Raw genomic sequence first — 23,737 nt, forward strand, 5'->3', positions numbered from 1 at the left:
TCAGTCCTGTGGCCTCATGTGTCAATGCTGCGTACACACAAAAACTTTGTGTACGCCAGATTTCACGCTCGCGTTTGGATTTACTAAATAAGAATTATACCGTGAGAATGTGCGTTGATCCGCTCCAACTTCATGTCTGGCGTACGTGTATTTCTTGTGTGTTTGTTTTATTTCCATTGGCGACTCCTAGAGGCAATTATGTGAAATTGCACAACACATCAACAACACACACCAACACATGTGAAAAACATTGCTATTCATTTATAATTGATAAAATGGGTTAACTCACACAATATATGTAATTATTATGATTTAAAATATATAAAAGCATTTGCAAATGTATTCAACTTGACTTGCGGCGCCGGTGTGTGTATCCTGATAGAAACCTATGTTTAGAATTCTAAAATGCGTGACGCTGCGTGGCGCTGCGCGGTGCGCCGCCGAGCAGCGCTTCTGGTGTGCGACCTGCTTAAGTCTATGGCAATGGCAGTGTTGGCCTTATTAGAGGACATTCAAGGCTCCAAGGTGGCAAGGTGCGCTTCTTGGTGAGTGATGTATTTAAAGATACTATTAGACCCCTGGTCTATAGGATACAGATGGACAAGCATGTGAAAAGCAGAGAAGCGAGTGTTTATAAATGTGCAAAAAATAGCATCGCAAACTAGAAAATCATCTACTGTAGGAGGAGAATCTGTCGACCTCTCTGACCCTGAAACCCACATGATGGCCTGAGGGAATGTGAACAGTAAAAGTCTGGGTGTGTTTAATGATCATCATTTGAATATATGTGTGCTGAGCATGTATATCTATTTTTCTCACCGACTCTAATAATAGTAGTGTATTTACACAGAAATACTTTTAATGCTCAAGACCCTTTGACACCACTTAATATGAAAAATCAATATGAAATAAGGACGCAGCGTAAAGCTTGACAGCAGCACTGAATACAGCCATTGTTTGAGCTCATTTGCATTAGATTTGACTAGATTAGATCAGGTATTTAAAGGGGCAGTTTTCCTTGAATGTGAAAATTTTTTCACCATTATGTTTTTTTTTTCCCTTTTAAACACACAAATAAGATATTTTACACCTATTACACTCTCTCATTCACCCACACAATCATACAATACAGCAAACTAATGGTTCATAAGTTCATGTAACTTGTTAAAATGGCTTATTTCTCTGAATTTGAACATTCTTACAAACATTTGGGATAATATAAGAACATAAATAAGCAAAATATTGAAAACTGTTCTAGTCGGTTTTGGATATTTTATTGTAGCTTTAACCGAAAGAAAAAAAAAACTGTTTGTTTTTCATTATTTTTATTCAGGTGTAATCTACATAGTTCAGTGAAATCTAACGGAAGGAAAATTAATTTTCAGCAGTGGTCAGCTCCTCTCTTCATGATTTTGGTGGATTTGTGAGGATTCAAGTGTGTTTTTCAGCACAGCATTCACTTCCTGAGGCCTCGCTTGGTTCTTTTTGACCTATAGAGAGGAAAGAATAAGTAAAACTAATAGAGCATCCAGCCAGATCTCACAAGGAAATGTCACAATTTAATGTTTATGAAAACATGTGGTTTTTAAAATGTGTCCCCAAACCCATAAACCTACCCCTCACTGGGGGATGAACGACTTGTACTAAAATGTATGAATGATATCATACATATACAACCCGAAAAAAAGTCTTGTTGTCTATTGAAGTTTTAGGAACAACAAATAATAACTTGACTTCTAGTTGATCATTTGGTATCAGAAGTGGCTTTAATGGAAGGCAAAGGCTTTCTAGATTATGCCTATTTTATAATAATAAAATATGATCATGCCTTGGTTTTTAATTATTTAATTAGGTCAGTAAGGTCTGACTTTGCTTTGACAAAAGTCTTGTCACTTTCAACAGATATAATGTCCAGTATAGAATATAAAGTCATAGTGCAGTGGAAAGTGAATTAATATTGCGTATGACTCCCATGAGCTTGGCCGACTGCATCCATACATCTCTGCAATGACTCAGACAACTTATTAATAAAGTCATCTGGAATGGTAAAGAAAGTGGTCTTGCAGGGCTCCCAGAGTTCATCAGGATTCTTTGGACTCATCTTCTTTGGATTCATCTTCAATGGAGCACTTCAATAATGTTTATTTCTGGTGACTGGGCTGGCTAATCCTAGAGCATCTTGACCTTCTTTTTTTTTTTTCAGGAACTTTGGTGTAAGGGCTGAGGTATGAGAAGGAGCACTCTCCTGCTGAAAATTTTGCCCTCTTTTGTGATTTGTAATGTAATGGGCAGCACAAACGTCTTGATACCTGAGGCTGTTGATGTTGCCATCACATCTGCGATCTCTCGCCCGAGAAACCCTCTATGCAGATTCCAGAAGGTCTTCTGCAGTTTTTGTGGTGATTGGGATCCAGTTCAACAGGTGATTCATCAGAAAAATCCACCTTTTGACACTTTTAATGATGATCAACTACGATTTTTTCCTTCAAGAAACTTGACTTATTTCTGTGAGAATCTTGAGTCTAAGCGGGTTCTAATACAGTAGGTGCAGTATTTGTGATAATTGGGATCAGCAGGCCCGTGCAGAGACCTTCCAAGGGGATATGCCGCTGGAAAACTGAATAACGGGGGGTGGGGTGGTTTTCGCTAGGGCACTTCAGCTCATTTTGTAAGGGCACTTTCTAACCAAGACTAAAAAGGGCATGTGCACTGCACAGGTTGAGCCCTGTGTGTGCACGTGCCTGATTGGGATGCAGTTCAACAGATGATTCCTCACAAAATCTACCTTCTTCCACTTTTCCAAACGATCCGCTAAAAGTAAAGTTATTATTTGTAGCTCTTACAACTGGGATCGATGACAAGACTTTTGCCAGGTGGTGTATACAAATAATACGAATTAGCCACTAAATCAAAAAGCTATGAATTGCCATGAGATTATGTTGAAGAAACTGAACTGTAATTTGATTTGAACTGTCTTCTGGGCGAGGCAGTGGAGAATTAGGTAGTGCTGTCGCCTCACAGCAAGAAGGTCGCTGGGTCGCTGGTTCGAACCTCGGCTCAGTTGGCGTTTCTGTGTGGAGTTTGCATGTTCTCCCTGCCTTCGCGTGGGTTTCCTCCGGGTGCTCCGGTTTCCCCCACAGTCCAAAGACATGCGGTACAGGTGAATTAGGTAGGCTAAATTGTCCGTAGTGTATGAGTGTGTGTGTGGATGTTTCCCAGAGTTGGGTTGCGGCTGGAAGGGCATCCGCTGCGTAAAAACTTGCTGGATAAGTTGGCGGTTCATTCCGCTGTGGCGACCCCGAATTAATAAAGGGACTAAGCCGACAAGAAAATGAATGAATGAATAAATGAACTGTCTTCTGATTTATGTCAGTATTTTGCAGTGCACTAGCTCTGTGACTGTTAGTATGTTCTACATAGTACAAATATACCTGAATGGAGTTTAGACACACAACTGTACATCTGCCATGTTGTCACTCATAAGCTACGGCATCAGTCATGTCACATTATTTCCATTCGCAAAGCCTGACCTCACTTTGTCCACTGAATGCAGAAATACTGTCCCCCTGTGGCATCTTCCATCTCTCTGCCACCAACTTCCTCTCCAGCAGGACAACATCTCCGTCTATCTCATTGCAGTAAGGTAATGCCCCCACTTCAGGGTGCCACTCTGTGGGGTCTGAGGTGAAAAGGCAATAGCCCTTGTGCACTTGCCTGCCCTTCCTTGGGGTGTTTTCCCTTCCGAGGGGGCCCTTACATCCCCGCAAGCTGCCTCGCAGCTGGTACGTTCATGGTCACTTTGGTAGTGCCTCTCATTTAGACTCTACCTGCATGGATAGCACTGCCAAGTCCGTCATGGGGGCTCATTCAGACAATCAGACTCCGCTATGTGTTACCGTTCCCCCAATAGCCTTCCTAGTTCAGGGCTGTGCATTTCACTGCCAGACATCCAATTTTCCAAGTTGGGAAAAGTCATTTTCGGGAGACACAGACATGATTTGCAGGAAGTCGCGGGACCTGAAGAGGAATCAACGTACCTGATGAGCGGTGGGGTTGAGTTGCACCCGACGTACCTGAAGAGCTGGGAGGGATGCGGTGGAGACTATTTAAGAACCGGGCGAGCGACCTGCAATTTCCCGGAAATTATCATTAATTTCCGGGCAACCGGGAGTCTCAATGCATTTGCAGGAGACTTGGAATTTCTGCACTGCGGTAAAACCCGCAGCAACTCCTGTTTGTTTGAGGTTCCACTGTCAAACGACAAACAGTACTACAATATACCCAAAAAGACCAGTGGATCGACACTGATCCTGGATCTGCGCATATTAAACTAGTATCTGCACAAGATGCAGTTCAGGATGCTCATGCAGAAAGACATCTTTGCATGTGTCCATCTCCAGGATTGGTACACAGCAGTAGACCTAAAGCATGTGTATTTCCATGTTTTGATTCTTCCTTGACACTGGTGGTTTGCTGTTCGAGGGTCAAGCATGACAATACAAGGTTCTCACCTTCTGGCTCTCTCTGTCCCCACAAGGCTTCACACAGGTTATAGAGGGTGCCCTGTCACGGCTTCACTAGCTCAAACTCGACAGCAGTTGGGATTGCATAGGAACTTCAGGTCAACTAAGAGAAAAGAATCTTGTAGAGCATCTCTTTTCTTGTAGTGAAGAATAAGAGAATGCACCATCTTGCTATGTGAAGGTATCTAGGTAAAAACATGCATCTAGGTAAAAACATGAGTCCAAACATTCAACCAGAAGACAAGACTCTGTGCTCTGCTTTGTCACAGAAGAAAAACATTTATAACTAGATAGCCAAGATTGATAACCAGAAAGTGAGATTTTGACAGACGGCTCTCTCTGCCCTAGATGTAGAGGAGATACTAAAAAAATGACTAAATTATATTAGACTAAAATGTTATGACATATGAGTTCACTAATCAAAATTTGGGTATACATGCAGCTCACTAGGCTTTTGAATATCTCTGCTGACTAATTAAGTAGAGGAGAGGTTAGGGCTGGACATGCACAGGTAAACGCTGACAGTGCAGTGCAGCAGCTCAAATCCTCAATGCCCTCCAGTGCCTGAGTTCTGGCTCCCACAGTCATGTTGTGCCAAAGAAGCAGCTCTGCCAGCTGACAGAACTGTCACTCTAACATGCATTCACAAAGACTCATGTGTCTGCGTTCCACACCTGAGGCACAAGTGTATGAGTCAGAGTTTGGTTTGAATGAGAAAGCCCTCCGGGAAGCATAACAGCATTTTCTTTTGGAAGTAGAAAGCAGTAAACCAAACGCTGAGAAAAAAAACCCTGGTATGCATTAAATTCAAAATAAAACTAGAACCAGTTCAGTCAACAATTTGCCAACCTTGAGTGCCGAGTTTATAATTCTTCATGGAGATATCCTGACCAGTAGATAATAACAATAAGACCAGCAAATGTAAGAATTAATCCAGACATTTCACAATGAAACTGGACCTTTTATTTTTAGGTACACCTGCTCAACTGCTGCTTTGCAAATATGCAACCAGCCAAACTCGTGGCAGCAATTTAATGCATGTAAGTGAAAGTTTGGTGATTTAGGTGACTTTGGTTTGAATTGGTTGTGGGAATTTTTTCAGAAATTGCTGATTGACTGGCACTTTCACACACAACCATCGTTAGAGTTTGTTAATGTTCAGAAAAAGAGAGAATATCCAGTGAGTGTTAGATCTGTGAGTGAAAAAGCCTTGTACGAAAGATGCCACAGGTTCAGCTGACAGAAAGGACAACAGAAACTCCTCTCTAAACACAAAGCACATCAAACCTTAAAGAAAATGGGCTACAAGACATTGATGACCCTCTTGACAGCTAAAAACAGAAAATTGAGGCCGCACTTTACACAAGCTGCGTCCCAAATGGCACACTTTACACTATGCACTCATGCACTATGTACTTATGCACTTACACACTCAACAGGATAGTATATGTATGTAGTGTCGTCCCGAATGGCACAGTAATGTTTTTTATCTAAGCGGAAATTCAAACCGTTTCCCTGATGACGTTTGACGGTCACCAAATCAGTGAAATAAACGACCGAATTATCAAATAATACCTGCCGTGAGTATAACCGCATTCACCATCGGGAGGCACTATAATCACTCACGTAGGAGAATTTTGCTTTCACCATCCAAAATAAATAAAGTTATCCAACATGTGCACCCTATAGCTCCACCCCTTCCGCTACGTGAGCAAACCTGCGGTCGTTGAGTGCGTTAAGTGTCCATCACACACTTCATTTTAGCGGTTGAATGAGGGCATCATCCGGGTAATTAAAGTGCATTTATTAATTTTACAGTTTTCAGTGTGAACACACTACTTACACTATTTATACTACAAAATGGCGTAGAATAGTGCATAAGTATGCGATTTGGGACGCAGCTACAGACCCAAGGAAACTGGACAAGTAAAGACTAGAAAAACTGTTGCCTAAATGTCTTTTTTTGGCTGTAAAATTCAGGTCAGAATTTTGCGAAAACAGTACACCTTATCCATCCTGTCTTGTATCAATGGTTATGGCTGATAGTGGTGGAAAGGTGTAGGACTTCCTACTACAGGCCTCTGAATGTAGAATGTAGGTCAGTTTGAAAAGGCTGATAGTATAATGTCTTCAAATATTCTGACACCCTGCATTGCAGGAGGCAGGGTTGTAAACGTGTCACACTGCTCACATATACCCCTAAACACTACAGCAATGACAGTTTTGTAAACGTCTGGTAGAAGCAATGTTTATTCTTTCAATGGCACAGACAAAGAACATGTTAAAGTGCACAGGATACCACAGGAAATCATACAGGTGCTGATACATCTGTACCAGCTCAGCTTGGTACTGTTGCCAACTTGGTGTTGTTGTTTTGAATGTTGTTCCCATTTCTGATCTCCATGGAATGAGAAAGAATGGGAGGTGGGGTTCACACATCAAAGAAGGTGGAGTACCAGAACATACACACTGATTGTGTAACGACCCACTAATGCTAGCTCAAAGGAATTCAGGAGCCAAAACAAACTCCACCATGAAGTGAGCTTTGGTTAATTGTATCGAGCTGCTGAAGCAAACTCCAAATGAACTCTGTTTCAGTCGTATTTTGTTGAAACTTCATGGCATCATTTTAGTTGATCTTCGATTTTGTTTGAAGTATACTTACCAGCCTTAATCACCACAATCTACTATTTCATTATGACCTCAGTGAACTCATCTTTTGATGTCTGCTTGTCGTATATAAACACTATGTTGAAATGGCGTCCACCTCCTTTAGCTTCCACCCTTTGGGCCCATTAGTACAAATTGAGCATTGTGTCAATGCCACAACCTACCTGAGTATTGTTGCTGACCATGTCCATTGCTTTATGACCACAGTGTACCTATATTCGAATGGTTACTTCCAGCAGGATAACGTGCCATGTCATAAAGCACAAATCATCTCAGACTGATTTCTTGAAAGATGACGAGTTCATTATACACAAATGGCCTCCACTGTCATCAGGTCTCAATAATAATAATAATAATAATGATAATTCGTTACATTTATATAGCGCTTTTCTGGGCACTCAAAGCGCTTTACACAATGGTGGGGGGGGGGGGGGGGTGGTCAGGATCTCCTCATCCACCACCAGTGTGCAGCATCCACCTGGATGACGCGACGGCAGCCATTTTGCGCCAGACCGCACACCACACACCAGCTGATTGGTGGAGAGGAGACAGAGTGATGATATGCCAATCATGATATGGGGAGGGTTAGGAGGCCATGATGGACAGAGGCCAGTGGGCAGATTTGGCCAGGATGCCGGGGTTAAACCCCTACTCTTTTTCGATGGACATCCTGGGATTTTTAACGACCACAGAGAGTCGGGACCTCGGTTTAACGTCTCATCCGAAAGACGGCGCTCACTGAGCAGTATAGAGTCCCCGTCACTATACTGGGGCATTAGGACCCACACAGACCGCAGGTTGGGCGCCCCCTGCTGGCCTCACTAACACCACTTCCGGCAGCAACCAAGCTTTCCCAAGTGGTCTCCCATCCAGGTACTGACCGGGCGCAACCCTGCTTAGCTTCAGTGGGCGACCATGTGAGAGTTGCAGAGAGCTAGCTGCCGGCAATCTAATAGGACACCTTTGGGATGTGGTAGAACGGGAGATTCACATCATGGATACGCAGCCGACAAATCTACAGCAACTGCGTGATGCTATCATGTCAATATGGACCAAAATCTCTGAGGGATATATCCAGTCCCTTGTTCGATTTATGCCACGAAGGATTAAGGCAGTTCTGGAGGCAAAAGCAGGTCCAACCCGGTACTAGTAAGGTGTACCTAATAAAGTGGCCGGTGAGTGCATAATTTAAAAAATTGCTTTTTTTTAAATCACACATCCATTCCAAAATACCAGTGAATTCTGTGACGAAATTAAACAGAAATGACCTCTAAACCGCTGCGCTTGTATAAATTAGAGAGTTTTTTAAATCGTCAATTACGGCAAGAAAAAGTCTGTAAGTGTGAAAGGTGCAAATGACAGAACTACATCCCAAACTGACAAAAATTAGTGCGCCTAATGATGGATAGGTTTAGGCAAAGAGCATAGAATCACCAAGAGGCGACACTGTAGTGCAATTTTGAGAAACAGCCACTAGTTGGCACGGCGGCCATTTTGGATTGAAAACTCCAATAGAACAACAGCATATTATAAGTGTGTAAAATAAACATTTAAAAGTGCTGATGATTGTGATAGTAAGTGTTGTATTGTCATCTATCCGGTTGTATCTCAGCTTTAATGCACTTTTTAAATAAATAAATAAATAAAAAACAAAGCAGCTGTTTGCCCGCGCGACAGTAATAAGATTTAATGGACAGCCGAACTCTTTCACTCCAAAATGGCGGAATCCGGGGCTGTTGCTGGGCGCTGCTGCTGCAATGGAACGTTCTTTTGAGTGTCGCCTCTTGGTCATTCTAAGCTCTTTGGTTTAGGGGAAGACCTTCATACTCTAAAACCAAATCACACTGTCTGAATTCATGAAAAAAAAAAACACTAACGAAAAAATATGAATGTTTTGTGTTGTGATCGATAGACACAGATGAACTCACAATTTCTGATGGTCACTGACTCTGTTCCTCAGGACATTGATCTGTAAAGAGACACAATCAAAAACACAAACCATCACACTGGATAAAAACGAGCAGAAAACCACAACGACTTCTTCGTGTGAGAAGAAAAATGAATCACAAATCAATACTTTCATTTTGCTTTCCACAGAAGCAGATCAAAGTAGGGTTTTGTTGTGTTAATGCTGACACATGTTTGCTTTTGGCATAAGATTAGAAATCCTCGAGATGAGTCTTGGTAAGCATTAGCCAAATCTAAATAGAGTGAATCAGCCAATAAGAAACACTGCTGAAGACCAAGGGATTACATTTCGATGAAGGATTTAGCATGCAAGCTGTCTTTGTTTAAATAAAGAACCGGTTATTTAAACATGTTGACAGTAGAAGCATGTTTTATTAAAGCATATGGAGATGTTTTTGATTTAATGTTTTAGTAAAGCTCCAGTTGATGGAGACTTCATCTTACCTCATATTTCTGTTTGCCGAACTGATACTGTAACTCAAACTTCTCTGCTTCTAGTTCACGCATCCAGCTCCACAATTCCTTTGCTTTCTCTCTAAAGGGAGAAATGAGTTTTTATTCATGTTCTGTTGAAATTCTTGATTCGGACTGGCTGGAAGTTGTGGAATAAATCTGTTTAATGCAAAAAGACTAAAGGTAGTTCTAGTCAGTTTTAATGATAGTCTGAAATAAATGCACCTCCTCCAAACATAATTAACCGTAACTCCATGACAGCAGACAGCCTTCATTTCTCTGTGTGATCTCAAAGATTATAAAATACACAAGACTTGTCACTCATATAGTTTTGAATGGTGAAGAGTAATTGTCCAACACAATCTCTAGGCAATTTGTAACTTTTTGATTTAGTGGCTAATTCGTATGAATTCGTACGATCTGATTCAAATATTTCACTGCTGAGAGCATTACTAGTTTTAACACATATATACTTTGACAAATTATCATGGAATAAGCAAGATGATCAATGACTTGCTGTGCTTTAAAGGTTTTAAAATGCTCACCATGTTGTCCATTTAAAATCCTAAACGCACTGCAAACCATAGATTAACCCGTACTGAAATTATTAAATCAGTTTGATTCCTGTTGTTGTTACCAATTTATAATTTAAGATTCTTTATTGAGAAACAGATAATTGCTGCTGTCACGAAGTCTGATGAATACGCTAACTAACAGACGTCTAGCAAATCCCAGAGAAGTCCCTGCTGAAAAATCCAGCTTTTTTAGCTGGTCGACCAGGCTGGTTTTAGAGGGGTTTTGGCCACTTCCAGGCTGGTTTCCAGCCATTTCCAGCCTGGTCTTTGCTGGTCAATCTGGGAGATGACCAGCTTAAACCAGCTTGACCAGCCTAGCCAAGCTGGGAGTCCAGCCAAAACCAGCTATATCCAGTTTAAACCAGGCTGGTCAAGCTGGTTTTAGCTGGATTTGGCTGGTTATTTTCCAGCCTGACCAGCTAAGACCAGGCTGGAAATAGCTGGAAACCAGCCTGGAAATGGCCAAAACCCCTCTAAAACCAGGCTGGTCAACCAGCTAAAACCAGCCAACCAGCCTAGGCTGGTTTAAGCTGGATTTTTCAGCAGGGGTCTAACTAGTAAATGTTAGAAGGGGGTTGTGATACAAAGAGGTGGAGGCAAATCTAAACAAAACATGCAAATAAAGTACAGGAATCAGCCTGGTGACAGACTTTTCCCAGCCCTGATACCATCAGCATGACAGTACCAATTTAAATACGCAGGTGCTGCTAATCCAATCAGTCTAAAAGTATTGCCTTGAACGTCATAGAGAAAAAGGTACAGTCATTATGACCCTGGCTGATGGTCAGTAAGTGCATAAAGACACTAGGGTAATGTCTCTGATGTAAAATTTAACTGAATGTAAAACACATGTACTTAACTTTTTAGTTATATACTATCACATTGGAACCTAGATTTGAAATTTAACACTGTGTTGCAGTATGATATTGACCTTACAATTGTTGACCAATATTTGGTTAATTGATTGATTGATTGATTAATAGATTGCTTGACTGCTTGGTTGATAATTTTATATAAACTTTAATATGAAACAGAAAAAAATAACATAAATATGCATGCAAGATGGGAAGTATTTTACAAACTTTTCTTATATTCAAACATATTTTAAAACAAGAAACATGCTAAGTTATGATGGCGCAGTAGGTAGTGCTGTCACCTCACAGGAAGAAGGTCGCTGGTTCGAGCCTCGGCTGGGTCAGTTGGCGTTTCTCTGTGGAGTTTGCATGTTCTCCCTGCGTTCGCGTGGGTTTCCTCCGGGTGCTCCGGTTTCCCCCACAGTCCAAAGACATGCAGTCCAGGTGAATTTTGTAGGCTAAATTGTCCGTAGTGTATGAGTGTGAATGAGTGTGTAAGGATGTTTTGGAAAAAAAATATATACAGCACTAAAGAAGTCATTGATTACAGATTTCCAACACTCTTCAAAATGTCCTCAATTGTGTTCGAAACTCAAACCAGTTTACAACAGGTGAAAGGTGAGAAAATTATGACAGATTTTTATTTATTTTTTTGTCAAACTATCCCTTCAGAAGGACATTCATTCATTTTCTTTTCGGCTTAGTCCTTTAATCTTAATCGGGGTTCGCCACAGCGGAATGAACCACCAACTTATCCAGCATATGTTTTACGCAGGGGATGTCCTTCCTGCTGCAACCCATCTCTGAGAACACACTCATACACTATGGACAACTTAGTCTACCCAATTTATCTATAGCGCATGTGTTTGGACTTTGGGGGAAACCGGAGCACCCGGAGGAAACCCACGCGAATGCAGGGAGAACGTGCAAACTCCTCACAGAATCACCAACTGACCCAGCCAAGGCTGGAACCAGCGACCTTCTTGCTGTGAGGCGACAGCACTACCTACTGCGCCTTCAGAAGGACAGATTACCCCAATGAGAATGGACTGTAAACATAGACATAAAGACTCCTCAAACCTGAGAGCAGATTCATTGGCATTGTCAATGTCCAGAGGTTTGCGTCGATCACCGAGAATCTTCTTCTTCTTCTCTCTCTCAGTCTGTTTCTTTCCACTCCGTCTCTCTATCTGCAAAACCAGACCACAGACAACAATATTGACAATCAATTCAATCAATAAAAAGCAGTGATATAAAGTGATATTTCTTATTTTACTTTTTAAAATTTATTTTACGAGAAGTCACAGGTTAAATACAATACTGTAAAATATATATAGTTGTTAAAGGGATAGTTCACCCGATTTTTTTTTTTTTTCCACTATTTACTCTCCAGACCTTTATGAGTTTCTTTCTCTGTTGAATACAAAGGAATATGTTTTGGAGAATGCTGGAAACCTGTAACCATTGTATTTCATAGTAGGAAAAACAAACACTAAAGAAGTCAATGGTTACATGTTTACAACATATTTCAAAGTATCTTCTTTTGTATTGAACAGAAAAAGAACCTCAAACTGTTTTAGAACAAGTAAAGGGTGTGTAAATAATTGAAATTGATTATTCTTTGGTTTTGGGTGAACTGTCCCTTGAAATTTTAATATTTTTAAAAGTATTTAATGTATGCCAAGGCTACATTGATTTGAATATGATACATCTAATCCTATAGAAATACAGCAAAATATTACTTCAGTTTTGTTTTAATATATATTTAAATTAATAATTATTCTTTAAAACATTTCTTAATAGCATCACATAAGTCAGGCTGTCAATATTTTTATGGAAATGGTATATTTTTTTGATAAAAACAATTGATTTTATTTTGTAGTGAGGATGAGTTTCTGTGTGTAGGATACATGAGGACTACAGTTTTTTTAGTCCCCAGAGTGAGAAGACAGACAGACAGTATCTCTTGTAAAGAAAACACAGCATGTATTTACAGACATGCAGAATGTCAAACTTCAGATTTAAACAGTCTTTCAAACAATAATTTGATATTCGCAGACAGTAAATGTTTGATTTATTCATCCAAAATAGGCCGGAATGTATTCATTCAAATTTTTAAAGACTATGACTCTGTCTGTATTTGATAAAATCCATGATTATTTAAAAGTCAAGTCTAAACTGTTTTCGTTTTATTAGAAGGTTTTTAACATATCACACTGCAAAATTATACATGCACACAATGATATTCTCTCACTTGACGTATTGCATTACATCTTGGTCACAAGTCTCTTGAAGCCTATTGACTCAATATATAAACAAGCAGTTAAAATTATGGACATAAAGCCTATGCGATGGCATCATTGTGATGTTTTATGCACACATAACCCTTTTAGTTTTGATAGTTTTATTAAATTTAATTATCTTAAATTGGTTATTAAAAGTTTAAATAATCATGTTTCAATCCTGTTTTCTGATCTAATCAGTCGGCATCAACCCTCCCACAGAGTTACACGGCAACTGCTAATGGTGACTGTCTAGAGCCAAAGTTTAAGACCTCATTGGGTCAATGATTTACCGGTTAGCTTAAAATCAGAAATTAATCTAAATATTTTTAGTAGTGGTCTTAAAAAGTGGTTAAAACAAAACAGCAGTGTCTGCAGTAATTTTATGTAAACAATTGTAATGTTGTGTATGTTTTTATTATATTTCCATTTTGTCAATTTTTAAGCCTTTTGTGGACAGGTGTTGAGAATTTGCAAGTTTGCTAAAACACTGAAACCAATGCATTTGGTTGTCCAGAGTAATTGTGATGTCCATGTCAAATAAATAAATAAATAAATCAAACACTATGACTCTGTCTGTAATAATAAGGCTATATTTGCATTTATTTATCCTAAACAGGCCATAATTTATTAATTAAAATGAATTGAAAGTCAATGGTTCTGTCTGTATGCTTGGCAGAACTCATAAAGCGACATCACAGAGCCAAATTCACACCATTTCAACTGACCTTTTGCATGTAACCGCCGAAGTGCAGACTGGTGAGCGTCTTCTTCTTCTTGGCATCATCTTCTGCTCTCTTTTTGGCTTCCTCTTCCTCCTTGCGAGCTCTTTCCTCCTAGTCATTTAACCACATTTGGTTTGCAAAGCTAACAGTGATTTATCTGTCTGTGCATGTGGTGTGAGTTAACCGTCAACATCTCATTGCAATTATTTTTTTTGTGCTGACCTCCAAACGCTTCTGTCGCTCCCTTTCGCGTTCGCTGCGGATTCTCTGCTGCTCTGCTCGCTCCGAACGACGCTTCTCCTGAAAAATCAACCACTTTATCTTAAACTCTTGCTGGTTAAGTCACTGTTAACGTTGCTGAAATGACAGCTGATTGATTTGACACTAGTACGTTGAGTCTTTTCATCATGAATGTTCATTCCAGATCACCGATGTTTAATCACTTGTAGCCTATTGTTTGTTTTCGCAAATTTACCCCACTGGATGCATTCATGTCATTTCTCTGTTTTTGTTTATCATGTTTCATTTACTTATGGTTGGTAGCTTTACTTAACACTGTTGACTCACAATTCTGTCTTTGAGGCTGATGATTTCCTCTTCCTCCTTCTTACGGCTTTCAAAGTGAGCTTCGATCAGCGTCTGCAGCTCATTCAGGTCCTTCTCCATGCGCTTACGGTGGATGTCCTGGGAAAAAGAAACACATTTGACCTTTCAGATCGTCTCGGGCAGTCTGACTGACAAAACCCACATAGCAAACGGACTTGGCCCAAATGTGGCCTCATTATGGCACTGCTGGCGTGTTGCCGGCATTGGCATGCATAATGTCAGCCAAATGTGGGCCATACATGGCAATGATGGCACAGCATGCATGACGGCAAACTACTTTTTGGCGTGTAGCGATTGTTCACACTGTTTAGGTAGCATTAGGCTGGGTTATGGCTCAGTGTTTGGGCTTTTCTGGTTAATGTATAAACTTAAAGCTGAGAATTGGTACCAATAATAATGAACCTGTAATAATAAACCTGTTTTGGCCCAGATCAGGGTCAGTTAAGGGTTATAAATTGAGGCCAGTTATGGCCCAAGTATGGCCTTTGTCTTTAATCCAGTTATGGGCGACTTCCCAGGTAGCAAAGAATTCTGGCCAAGATTTGGCATAAACCTGGCACAGCTAGCATTCATCCGGCACTGGCATACAGCATGTTGGCCAAACATGGCCCTGATTTGGCAGAGGTGGCACACAATAATTGGGCCAGATTTAAATTGTAGTATTTGGCCCAGATGTTAATAACTGATATGTGACCCATGTAAGCTTGGCCTATGTTGACCCAAATTTAATAAACCTTATTATTTTTAAATAAAAATAAATCAATTCTGCCAATCAGGTCACTTCAAGACAAAGCATGCCCATAGTGTGCCTAAAGCAGAACGATTCATGGGTTAATCAATTTTTAATTGCAGTAGTGACACACCAACATTTCTGGCCCAGTTCAGGCTCAGTTATGAGTTATTAACTTGGCTGAGACTTGGCCCAGATATGGTCCATGTTTGGCCCTTGTCTGGATGCCAGACGTGGTCCAATCATGTACCGTAAATCACTGCGGCATGAGGGCCAAGCAAAATCTGATTGTGTTGACCAGAGCTGGGCCAGAGAAATTTTGCTATGTGGAAATGTTCAAGTTCAGACATATAAAAGCATAGATTAGATGTTGATGTTTATGAAATTACAATCTAAATGATAAATATATACTGTAGGACAAACTACAAAAGGTTTGGACTCATTCATAAATTAGATCAAATTATTACATTTAAAACAAACACATTTGTACTAGTGATTTAAATAATTTACTTAAGTTACTGTAAATAATAATAGTATATATATATATATATATATATATATATATATATATATATATATATATATATATATATATATATATATATACTCTTAACAATTTCCTGTAGAATCTACATTAACTTACTGGCAGCAGTTCACCAGTAACTTACTGTAAAACAATTATAGCAACAATACTGTATTTACATTTACAGCATCATTTGTCTTGCTGTGCATTTACAGAATTGTATGTATATCTTTACTCTAAAATACACGGTAAGTTTCACAATATAACTTTAAAACACAGTAGCCTACTGTATAACTGTCCTAGAGTAAAATACAGTTCATATTATAGTTAAATAATGTGTAATTTACAAAAACAATAACAGTGTATAAAACAAAAAATATATCTTAAAAGTTATCTATAGTAATCAGATCAAATGTTATCATTGTTACGATTACCAGCTATCTAAACCTATGCAGATCGCTGGAGAACTACACATTGGCCACCATATGAACTACAACTGCCATGATGCTTTGCACCAATCACTCCTGCCACAGCTGACAGTCATTTGGACACACACACACACACACACACACACACACACACACACACACACACACACAAAAACACACAAACACAGCTGGTAACTCATCATGGACTGATTATCTGGACTATATATTATACCTCTCAAACACACACATTGCTGAGTCTTGTTTCCTGTAACATTTTTACGTGTTTTGCTTGCCGTGTTCTTCTGTGGGTTTTTGATCCCTGTTTTAGATATTGTTTAGGCTGTTTGTCTCCTGCACTGACCTTTCGCCTGTGACCAAGGCTACAATTTTGGATTACCGTAATGTATCTGTGTGTTCCTGTTTGACCATTGCCTGCCTGACTAAACTATGACCTCTGTTCGGACTCTCACCCCATTGTACCCCGACTCACATGTCACAATGGTGATAAAAAATGACTCTTTATCAATAAATTACATTTTACATTTAAGAATAATTGCTCATTTATGATAAATCTGTTCTTTAAAAGCAAAAATATCAAATATATACAGACCTCAAATTTTTTTTAAAGGTAATGTAAACATAAAAAAGGCTCTTAAAATCAATTCCAGTGGGCAAATATATATTAAACAAGCTAATATGTGATGCTGGTTTGAAGCGCTACTTTGTGTGATTAAAAGTTTTTTTTTTTTTTTTATCTTTAACAAAAGAAAAAACAAAAATCACACAATAATTCACTTGTATGAGGCAAATATGAGGTAACACAACAAATTAAAAGTTTCATATGCCCTTTAGGTCTCAGTGAACCTCCAGTGAATTGTACTCACATCAAAATCGACTCTTTCTCCATCTGGAATCTTTGGAGGCACCAGATTTGGCAGCATAAATGGTCTGAAAAACAATGGTTGGCTTTCAAAACTCTGTATGAAATTAAATCATGTACTGCTGATTCTGATCTTAAAAGACAAACTCAAACAGAGACTTATGAATCTAAACTTACTTGAGGAATTTGGGCTTAGCCTCCTCTGAAGAATCAAACACACAAACAATCAATCAGAAATAAACCAAAGAGATATGAGGGTCTTTTAATAATACCTTTCCCTTTAAAATCTACAGTTGAAGTCAGAATTATTAGCCCCTTTGTTAATTTTTTCCTCAATTTCTGTTTAACGGAGAGATTTTTTCAACATATTTCTAAACATAATAGTTTTAATAACTCATTTCTAATAACTGATTTATTTTATCTTTGCCATGATGACAGTAAATAATATTAGACTAGATATTTTTCAAGACACTTCTCTACAGCTGTAAGTGACATTTAATGGCTTAACTAGGTTAATTAGGTTAACTAGGCAGGTTAGGGTGATTAGGCAAGTTACTGTACAGCGGTGGTTTGTTCTGTAGACCATTGGAAAAAAAAATTGCTTAAATGAGCTAATAATTTTGTCCTTAAAATGGTGTTTAAAAAATAATAACTGCTTTTATTCTAGCTGAAATAAAACAATTAAGACTTTCTCCAGAAGAAAAAAATATTATCAGACATACTGTGTAAATTTCCTTGCTCAGTTAACATCATTTGGAAAATATTAAATTCAAGGGGGGGCTAATAATTCTGACTTCAACTGTATATAATCATTCAAACCCAAGGTGCAGCCTTTATAAATACCTAAAGCCTGTTTTATGTGAATTTCTTAAATGCCTTCTCATGGCAGTCACAGCACACCAGCAAACATTACAAGAACGTGTTGTTAAATCAGGAAATAATTCAATTTGCCCCAAAATCACTGCCTTATTTCTTTCGGTAATGCATGCTATTATAAAAAGATTTAGGGGTGATCTAATCCTTTGAAGACAGTTTTTTTTCAGAAGGGTGTGTCGTAATGCAGGTCTCTGCTTGTCACAAACAATTATTCGAGAGCTGTAAATCTCAGGCTTCCCGTCTGCAAACGTGATAAAGAGCAAATACCTCCTCCATCTTCTGTCTCCTCTTCTCCATCTGAACAAAGAAAGACAGAATGTGTGAAGAACAAGTGGTTATAATCAGCACAGAGGGACAGAAATAGACCCTGATAACAGAGGAATGATGGAAAACATCATCCAACACTTATCACTTTGACTATGGTCAAAGACAGGACGTCCCACATACAATTAAACACACAAAAAATATTTTATATGCAGTGGAATAGATTATTTTGATTTTTTTTTCTTTTTTAAATATTTCCTAAATGATGTTTAACAGAGCAAGGACATTTTCACAGTATGTCTGATAATAATTTTTAAACTGGAGAAAGTCTTATTCGTTTTATTTCGGCTAGAATAAAAGCAGTTTTTAATTTATTGTTTAAAAACATTTTAGGGCCAATTATTAGCCCCTTTAAGCTATATATATATATATATATATATATATATATATATATATATATATATATATATATATATATATATATATATATATATATATATATATATATATATATATATTTATTTATTTTATTTTTTTTCGATAGTCTACAGCAGTGGTTTTCAAAGTAGGGGTCGGTACCCCCTGGGGGGTCGTGGGACAATGACAAGGAGTCGCTTGGTGATTTCCAAAGCTCAAATAAATTTTTATTAAACTATTAGAATTACCATATTTTATTCAGAACCCACAGAAGATAGTTAATAGTTGCGTTACAGAAACAGCAACAACAACATACAAATAAAAATCAGTCATCAACCTTTTTATATTAAAATGTAATTAAATTAATAAATGACTATAAAAATACATTATATGGTTAATAGACTGTGGTATTTAGTGTTGTCAATATGCTTGTTTATATTTGCCGATAGTTGTGTTCGCAACATTTGTATATTTACAGTATAACCACCTTGAGTCAAGGGTTAATGACATTGTTATTTTGGGGGTTGCGGGCTGAAAAGTTTGGGAACCCCGGGTGTACAGCAGGGGTGTCCAAACTCGGTCCTGGAGGGCTGGTGTCCTGGAGAGTTTAGTTCCAACCCTAATCAAACACACCTGAACCAGTTAGTCAAGCTCTTTCTAGATATACTAAAAGCTTCCTAGCAGTTGTGTTGATGCAAGTTGGAGCTGAACTCTGCATGACACCGGCCCTCCAGGACCAAGTTTGGAGACCCCTGGTCTACAGTAACTAGAATAACTTGCTGAATTACTCTGTATAGAAGTGTCTTGAAAAATATCTAGTAAAATATTATTTACTGTCATCATGGCAAAGCTAAAATAAATCACTTAATAGAAATGGGTTATGAAAACTGTTATGTTTAGAAATGTGCTACAAAAATCTTCTCACCATTAAACAGAAATTGGGGGACAAAAATAAACAGGCGGGCTAATAATTCCGACTTTAACTGTACATAGAAAGCATATTAAATGCATAAAATAAGTTGAAAAGGAACAGATTTATGTAAACATGAAACAAATTCTTGAGGTTTATTTGATAAAATACACAATGAAATAAATGATCAAACTACAACTTCATTATATTTTAAATAATAAAAACCTGAAGGACAGTGACAAAGATTTAAAATACATTTATTTTATTTTAAGGCTATTTTAAGGCTGAATTTATTAAGATATTACTTCTTTTTTTCTATTTGAGACAACTGTCACCATAATTAGTTACATTTGAGTTACATTTACTACTAGTTTATACGTACCATTATTCTTTGTTGTTAACTATATTACAATTTGCATTATGTAAGATACATTTATGTTAATAAATGTCACTGTAAAAATGTATATGAACAAGTCACGACGGCATATCTTTTTATGCCATTGTAACTTAGTAAACTAAGTTAATCTTGTTCTAACGTTTATATCCGTTTTTAAAAAGTCTAGTTATATTATTCAATGGACTCATAAGCCTAATTTGATTCAGCCTAAAAAAATAAGGCAACCAGGATTTATTTATTTATTTTTTTTTTTTAGTTTGATCTTACATTTAGTATCCATGGAATTAAAACATTTTACAGGAACAAAACTTGGATTAAACTTGAACATGGTTCTCTCCGCAGATTTAATATAGATAGAGCTACTTGTCAAAAGAGCATCCAAACTTTCTCTTTCCACCTATCTAATCTAAAAGGTATTTGTGTGGTGAAATGATCAGTTCTGATAAGTCCTTTTGCAGATGATACGATAGATAAAGACAACAAACAGCAAATTCCAATACCTATCGATGCTGCTTATATTCTTCCCATCGGCTTTATTGGTTTATCCCTTTATATTGCATACATTTAGTGTTACAGTGTAACTAAAAAAAAAATGTAATGACAAAAAGTCAAGAAAAATATTTGTATGTTTCTTTATTTCAGAAGGCTAATCAGGTTTCAACAAAACATTTTTAAGCTATACAAAAATTAACTTAATATTTATTCAGTTTGACTGATACAAGTTGAGATGACTAGAAAATGTAATTTAATTTAACTAAAAAAATTAAGGCAGCAAAATATATATATATATTTTTACAGTGTATTCATTTAACTACCGAGTAATATTAATTAATTGGGTTTGGTTGTGGGATTAGGGTTAGTTACACAGTTTAAAAAAATTGTTCCTGTCTTAAATTTTTAGCTGAATCAAATTAACTTTTCAAGTCATCTCAACTTACATTAGTCAAACATTAAGTTAAACTTTGTATAACTTAAAAAAAAAATAGTTCATTAACTAAAATGAGTTAAAGCAACAAAAACATTTGTTGTTTTGACTTTTTGTGGCATTACACCTTTTTTACAGTGCATGTAATTACGCATAATTCATTGTAATTACTATAGCAAGTACATGTGTAACTATGTCATCTTTAAAGTGCATGAAGTGAATAAAGCAAGCAAGGATGGAGTGAATTGTATATGTTATACTGTATATGTACCAACATCATTTAAAAGACACAGACTACACCCTATCAGGACAATTTTGGCATAGTCTGTTTGATCAATGGTGTTGTGGTGATTTGTAAATGACAACTGGCATTAGGATTCATGAACCAATTGTTGTATGAGGGCTGTATCTAGAATCTCCTCTTTACCCTTATTATACACCCATATTGCCTACATTACTCCACTAATGTAGTCCACTCTAAATAGTGAAAGGAAATGAGTGAATTTGAGCTTTGAGTTCACCAGAAGGGAAGCCATTTTGTTTTGTGTTTTGCTGGTTGATAAATCCCTAAGAGGGAGGCGCAGTGGGTAGCACGGCCACCTCACATCAAGAAGGTTGCTGGTTTGAGCCTCTGCTGGGTCAGTTGGGAGTTTGCATGCTCTCCATGAAAAAACAGAAGCCGTCAGTGGCATCATACCGCCCCGTAGCATTTGTTTGAAAGACGAAATGCAGCTATACATACCTCTGGGTACATAATTTGTGCTCTCTTGAAATGTATATGGGGGTACATATTCACAATGAGTCTGTATTGCAACTAACAGCAACCAGCTTTGCGTCAGGCTGACGATAAGCCTGTCAGGTATCAACGATAACAGCCTGCTGGATGTACTTATTTTCCCCAACTTAATGCATGACAACTGATGCCATTACCTGACTTGGCCGTTCACCAATAGAAGCACACAGCTTTCAAACATGGCAACATAAAAACAAAGTCAATGGCACTGGTGCTGATAGGTGGAATTACCCAATAGAGAAACTTTTATGGTGCTTTGGCAATTGCCTTATGATATGTCATTGCGGTTTGTTTGTGCTCTACTTTCCGTAATTCACTCACTAGTCACGCCTTCTCTATGACATCACAAATTTCGTTATAGATAGAAAGGGATAATTGACCAGGAAGACAAAATGTATTCTGACATGTTTTGTGTCCAACCCATGACAATACTTCATGAGTTTGTGTTCTGAAGCTCACCGTGTTCCTGAGTGGTCTCTTCATCTCCTCCTGCGTTCTCCTCCTGCTGAGCCTCTGAATGTGGAGAAAGCCACAGGACAGGTTATCAGGCTTGCATTATTACATTTCACCAGGGATCAGATTCCTTTGAGTTTAGTCAGTCTGAGAGTGTGAAAAATAAAAAAAAGTCCAACCATTGTGTGTGGTGGAGGATGTGAGGTAAATCCTGAGGGCAAAGAAGCTGTTTACCAGCCTGGGCATGATGGGTACTGGTGGCAGACTTGTTAGATGAAAGCATACCTCAGATCTTTTAGATGGTTACACACTTACAGCGATACACACGTCTCTACACAGCCATGCAACTGTTGTCTGTGATATAAATGTGTTGGTATGTCTGAAGTCAGACGAGGATTAAAGAGTATTGTAGTACAGCTGGTCACTTATACAATAGTTCGCTTTCACTCTCAAGTCATTCTAATGATCTATAAACAAAAGATTTGGTTTGGTAAAAGTCAACCAAATACTTAATAACAAAAGTAATTATGCAAATGGTCTAAAATCTACAGTTGAAGACATCATTATTAACACTCCTGTGAATTTCTTTTTTTATATGTTTTCCAAGTGATGTTTAACAGAACAAGGATTTATTTATATATTTACTAGTAGTATTTCCTAATATATTTACAGTATCTTCTTGAGAAAGTCTTATTTCTTAGTTTGGTTAAAATTGTAAACACCTTAATATAACCTTAAGAAATTAGAAAGTAATAATATAATATAATATAATATAATATAATATAATATAATATAATATAATATAATATAATATAATATAATGAAAAATATGTTCATTGGTTACAGAAAAAAAAAACACTGTGGTTTGCACAATCAATGTATTGCCTAATTAACCTTAGTTAGCTAAAACTTAGTTAAGCCTTCACATTGTACTTTAGGCTAAATAATAATATCTTGCAAAAATAACTAGTAAAATATTATGTATTGTCATCTCACTGTAATAAAATGTTTTTTTTTTGTTTTTTGTTTTTTTTTGTTTTTTTTTTTAGCAGCTTGGGTGCTGGAAAAATTGCTGGAAAATAACGTCCGTTAAATTTCAGAAATTTACCATGAAATAATGAATGTTATATTACAGAAATTTACCGTAAATTAATGTCCGTTAAATTAAAAAAAATTACCATAACATAATGAATGTTGAATTACAATCATTAACCGTAAAATAATGTCTGTTAAATTTCAGAAATTTACCATAAAATAATGAATAATAAATTACAGAAATTTACCGTAAAATAAAGTCTGTTAAATTTCCGAAATTTACCATAAAATAATGAATGGTAAATTACAGAATTAACCGTAAAATAATGTCCGTTAAAATTCAGAAATTTACCATAAAATAATGAATATTAAATAACAGAAATTTACCGTAAAATAATGTCTGTTAAATTTCAGAAATTTACCATAAAATAATGAATGATAAATTACAGA

The 23,737-nt window shown here is 37.4% G+C and overlaps 1 protein-coding gene across 3 annotated transcripts in view; it reads right to left on the reverse strand.

The window, feature by feature from the left end:
* Window positions 1-1,308: 1,308 nt before the first annotated feature.
* tnnt2a (troponin T type 2a (cardiac)) overlaps window positions 1,309-23,737 on the reverse strand; it is a 31,042-nt gene continuing 8,613 nt past the window's right edge. The window contains exons 4-14 of one of the 3 annotated variants that reach the window (XM_087306156.1): window positions 22,259-22,312; window positions 18,361-18,390; window positions 17,395-17,419; window positions 17,222-17,285; window positions 14,618-14,734; window positions 14,273-14,350; window positions 14,054-14,161; window positions 12,124-12,233; window positions 9,606-9,696; window positions 9,122-9,162; window positions 1,309-1,490 (exon numbers count right to left, since the gene is read on the reverse strand). In XM_087306156.1, coding sequence (XP_087162282.1) covers window positions 1,457-1,490; window positions 9,122-9,162; window positions 9,606-9,696; window positions 12,124-12,233; window positions 14,054-14,161; window positions 14,273-14,350; window positions 14,618-14,734; window positions 17,222-17,278 — 636 coding nt within the window. In that variant the 5' untranslated portion in view covers window positions 17,279-17,285; window positions 17,395-17,419; window positions 18,361-18,390; window positions 22,259-22,312 and the 3' untranslated portion in view covers window positions 1,309-1,456. 3 annotated transcript variants of the gene reach the window in all.

This window comes from Danio rerio, chromosome 23 (assembly GCF_052040795.2).
Source record: "Danio rerio strain M-AB ecotype USA chromosome 23, GRCz13ab, whole genome shotgun sequence".
NCBI classification, from domain to species: Eukaryota; Metazoa; Chordata; class Actinopteri; order Cypriniformes; family Danionidae; genus Danio; species Danio rerio.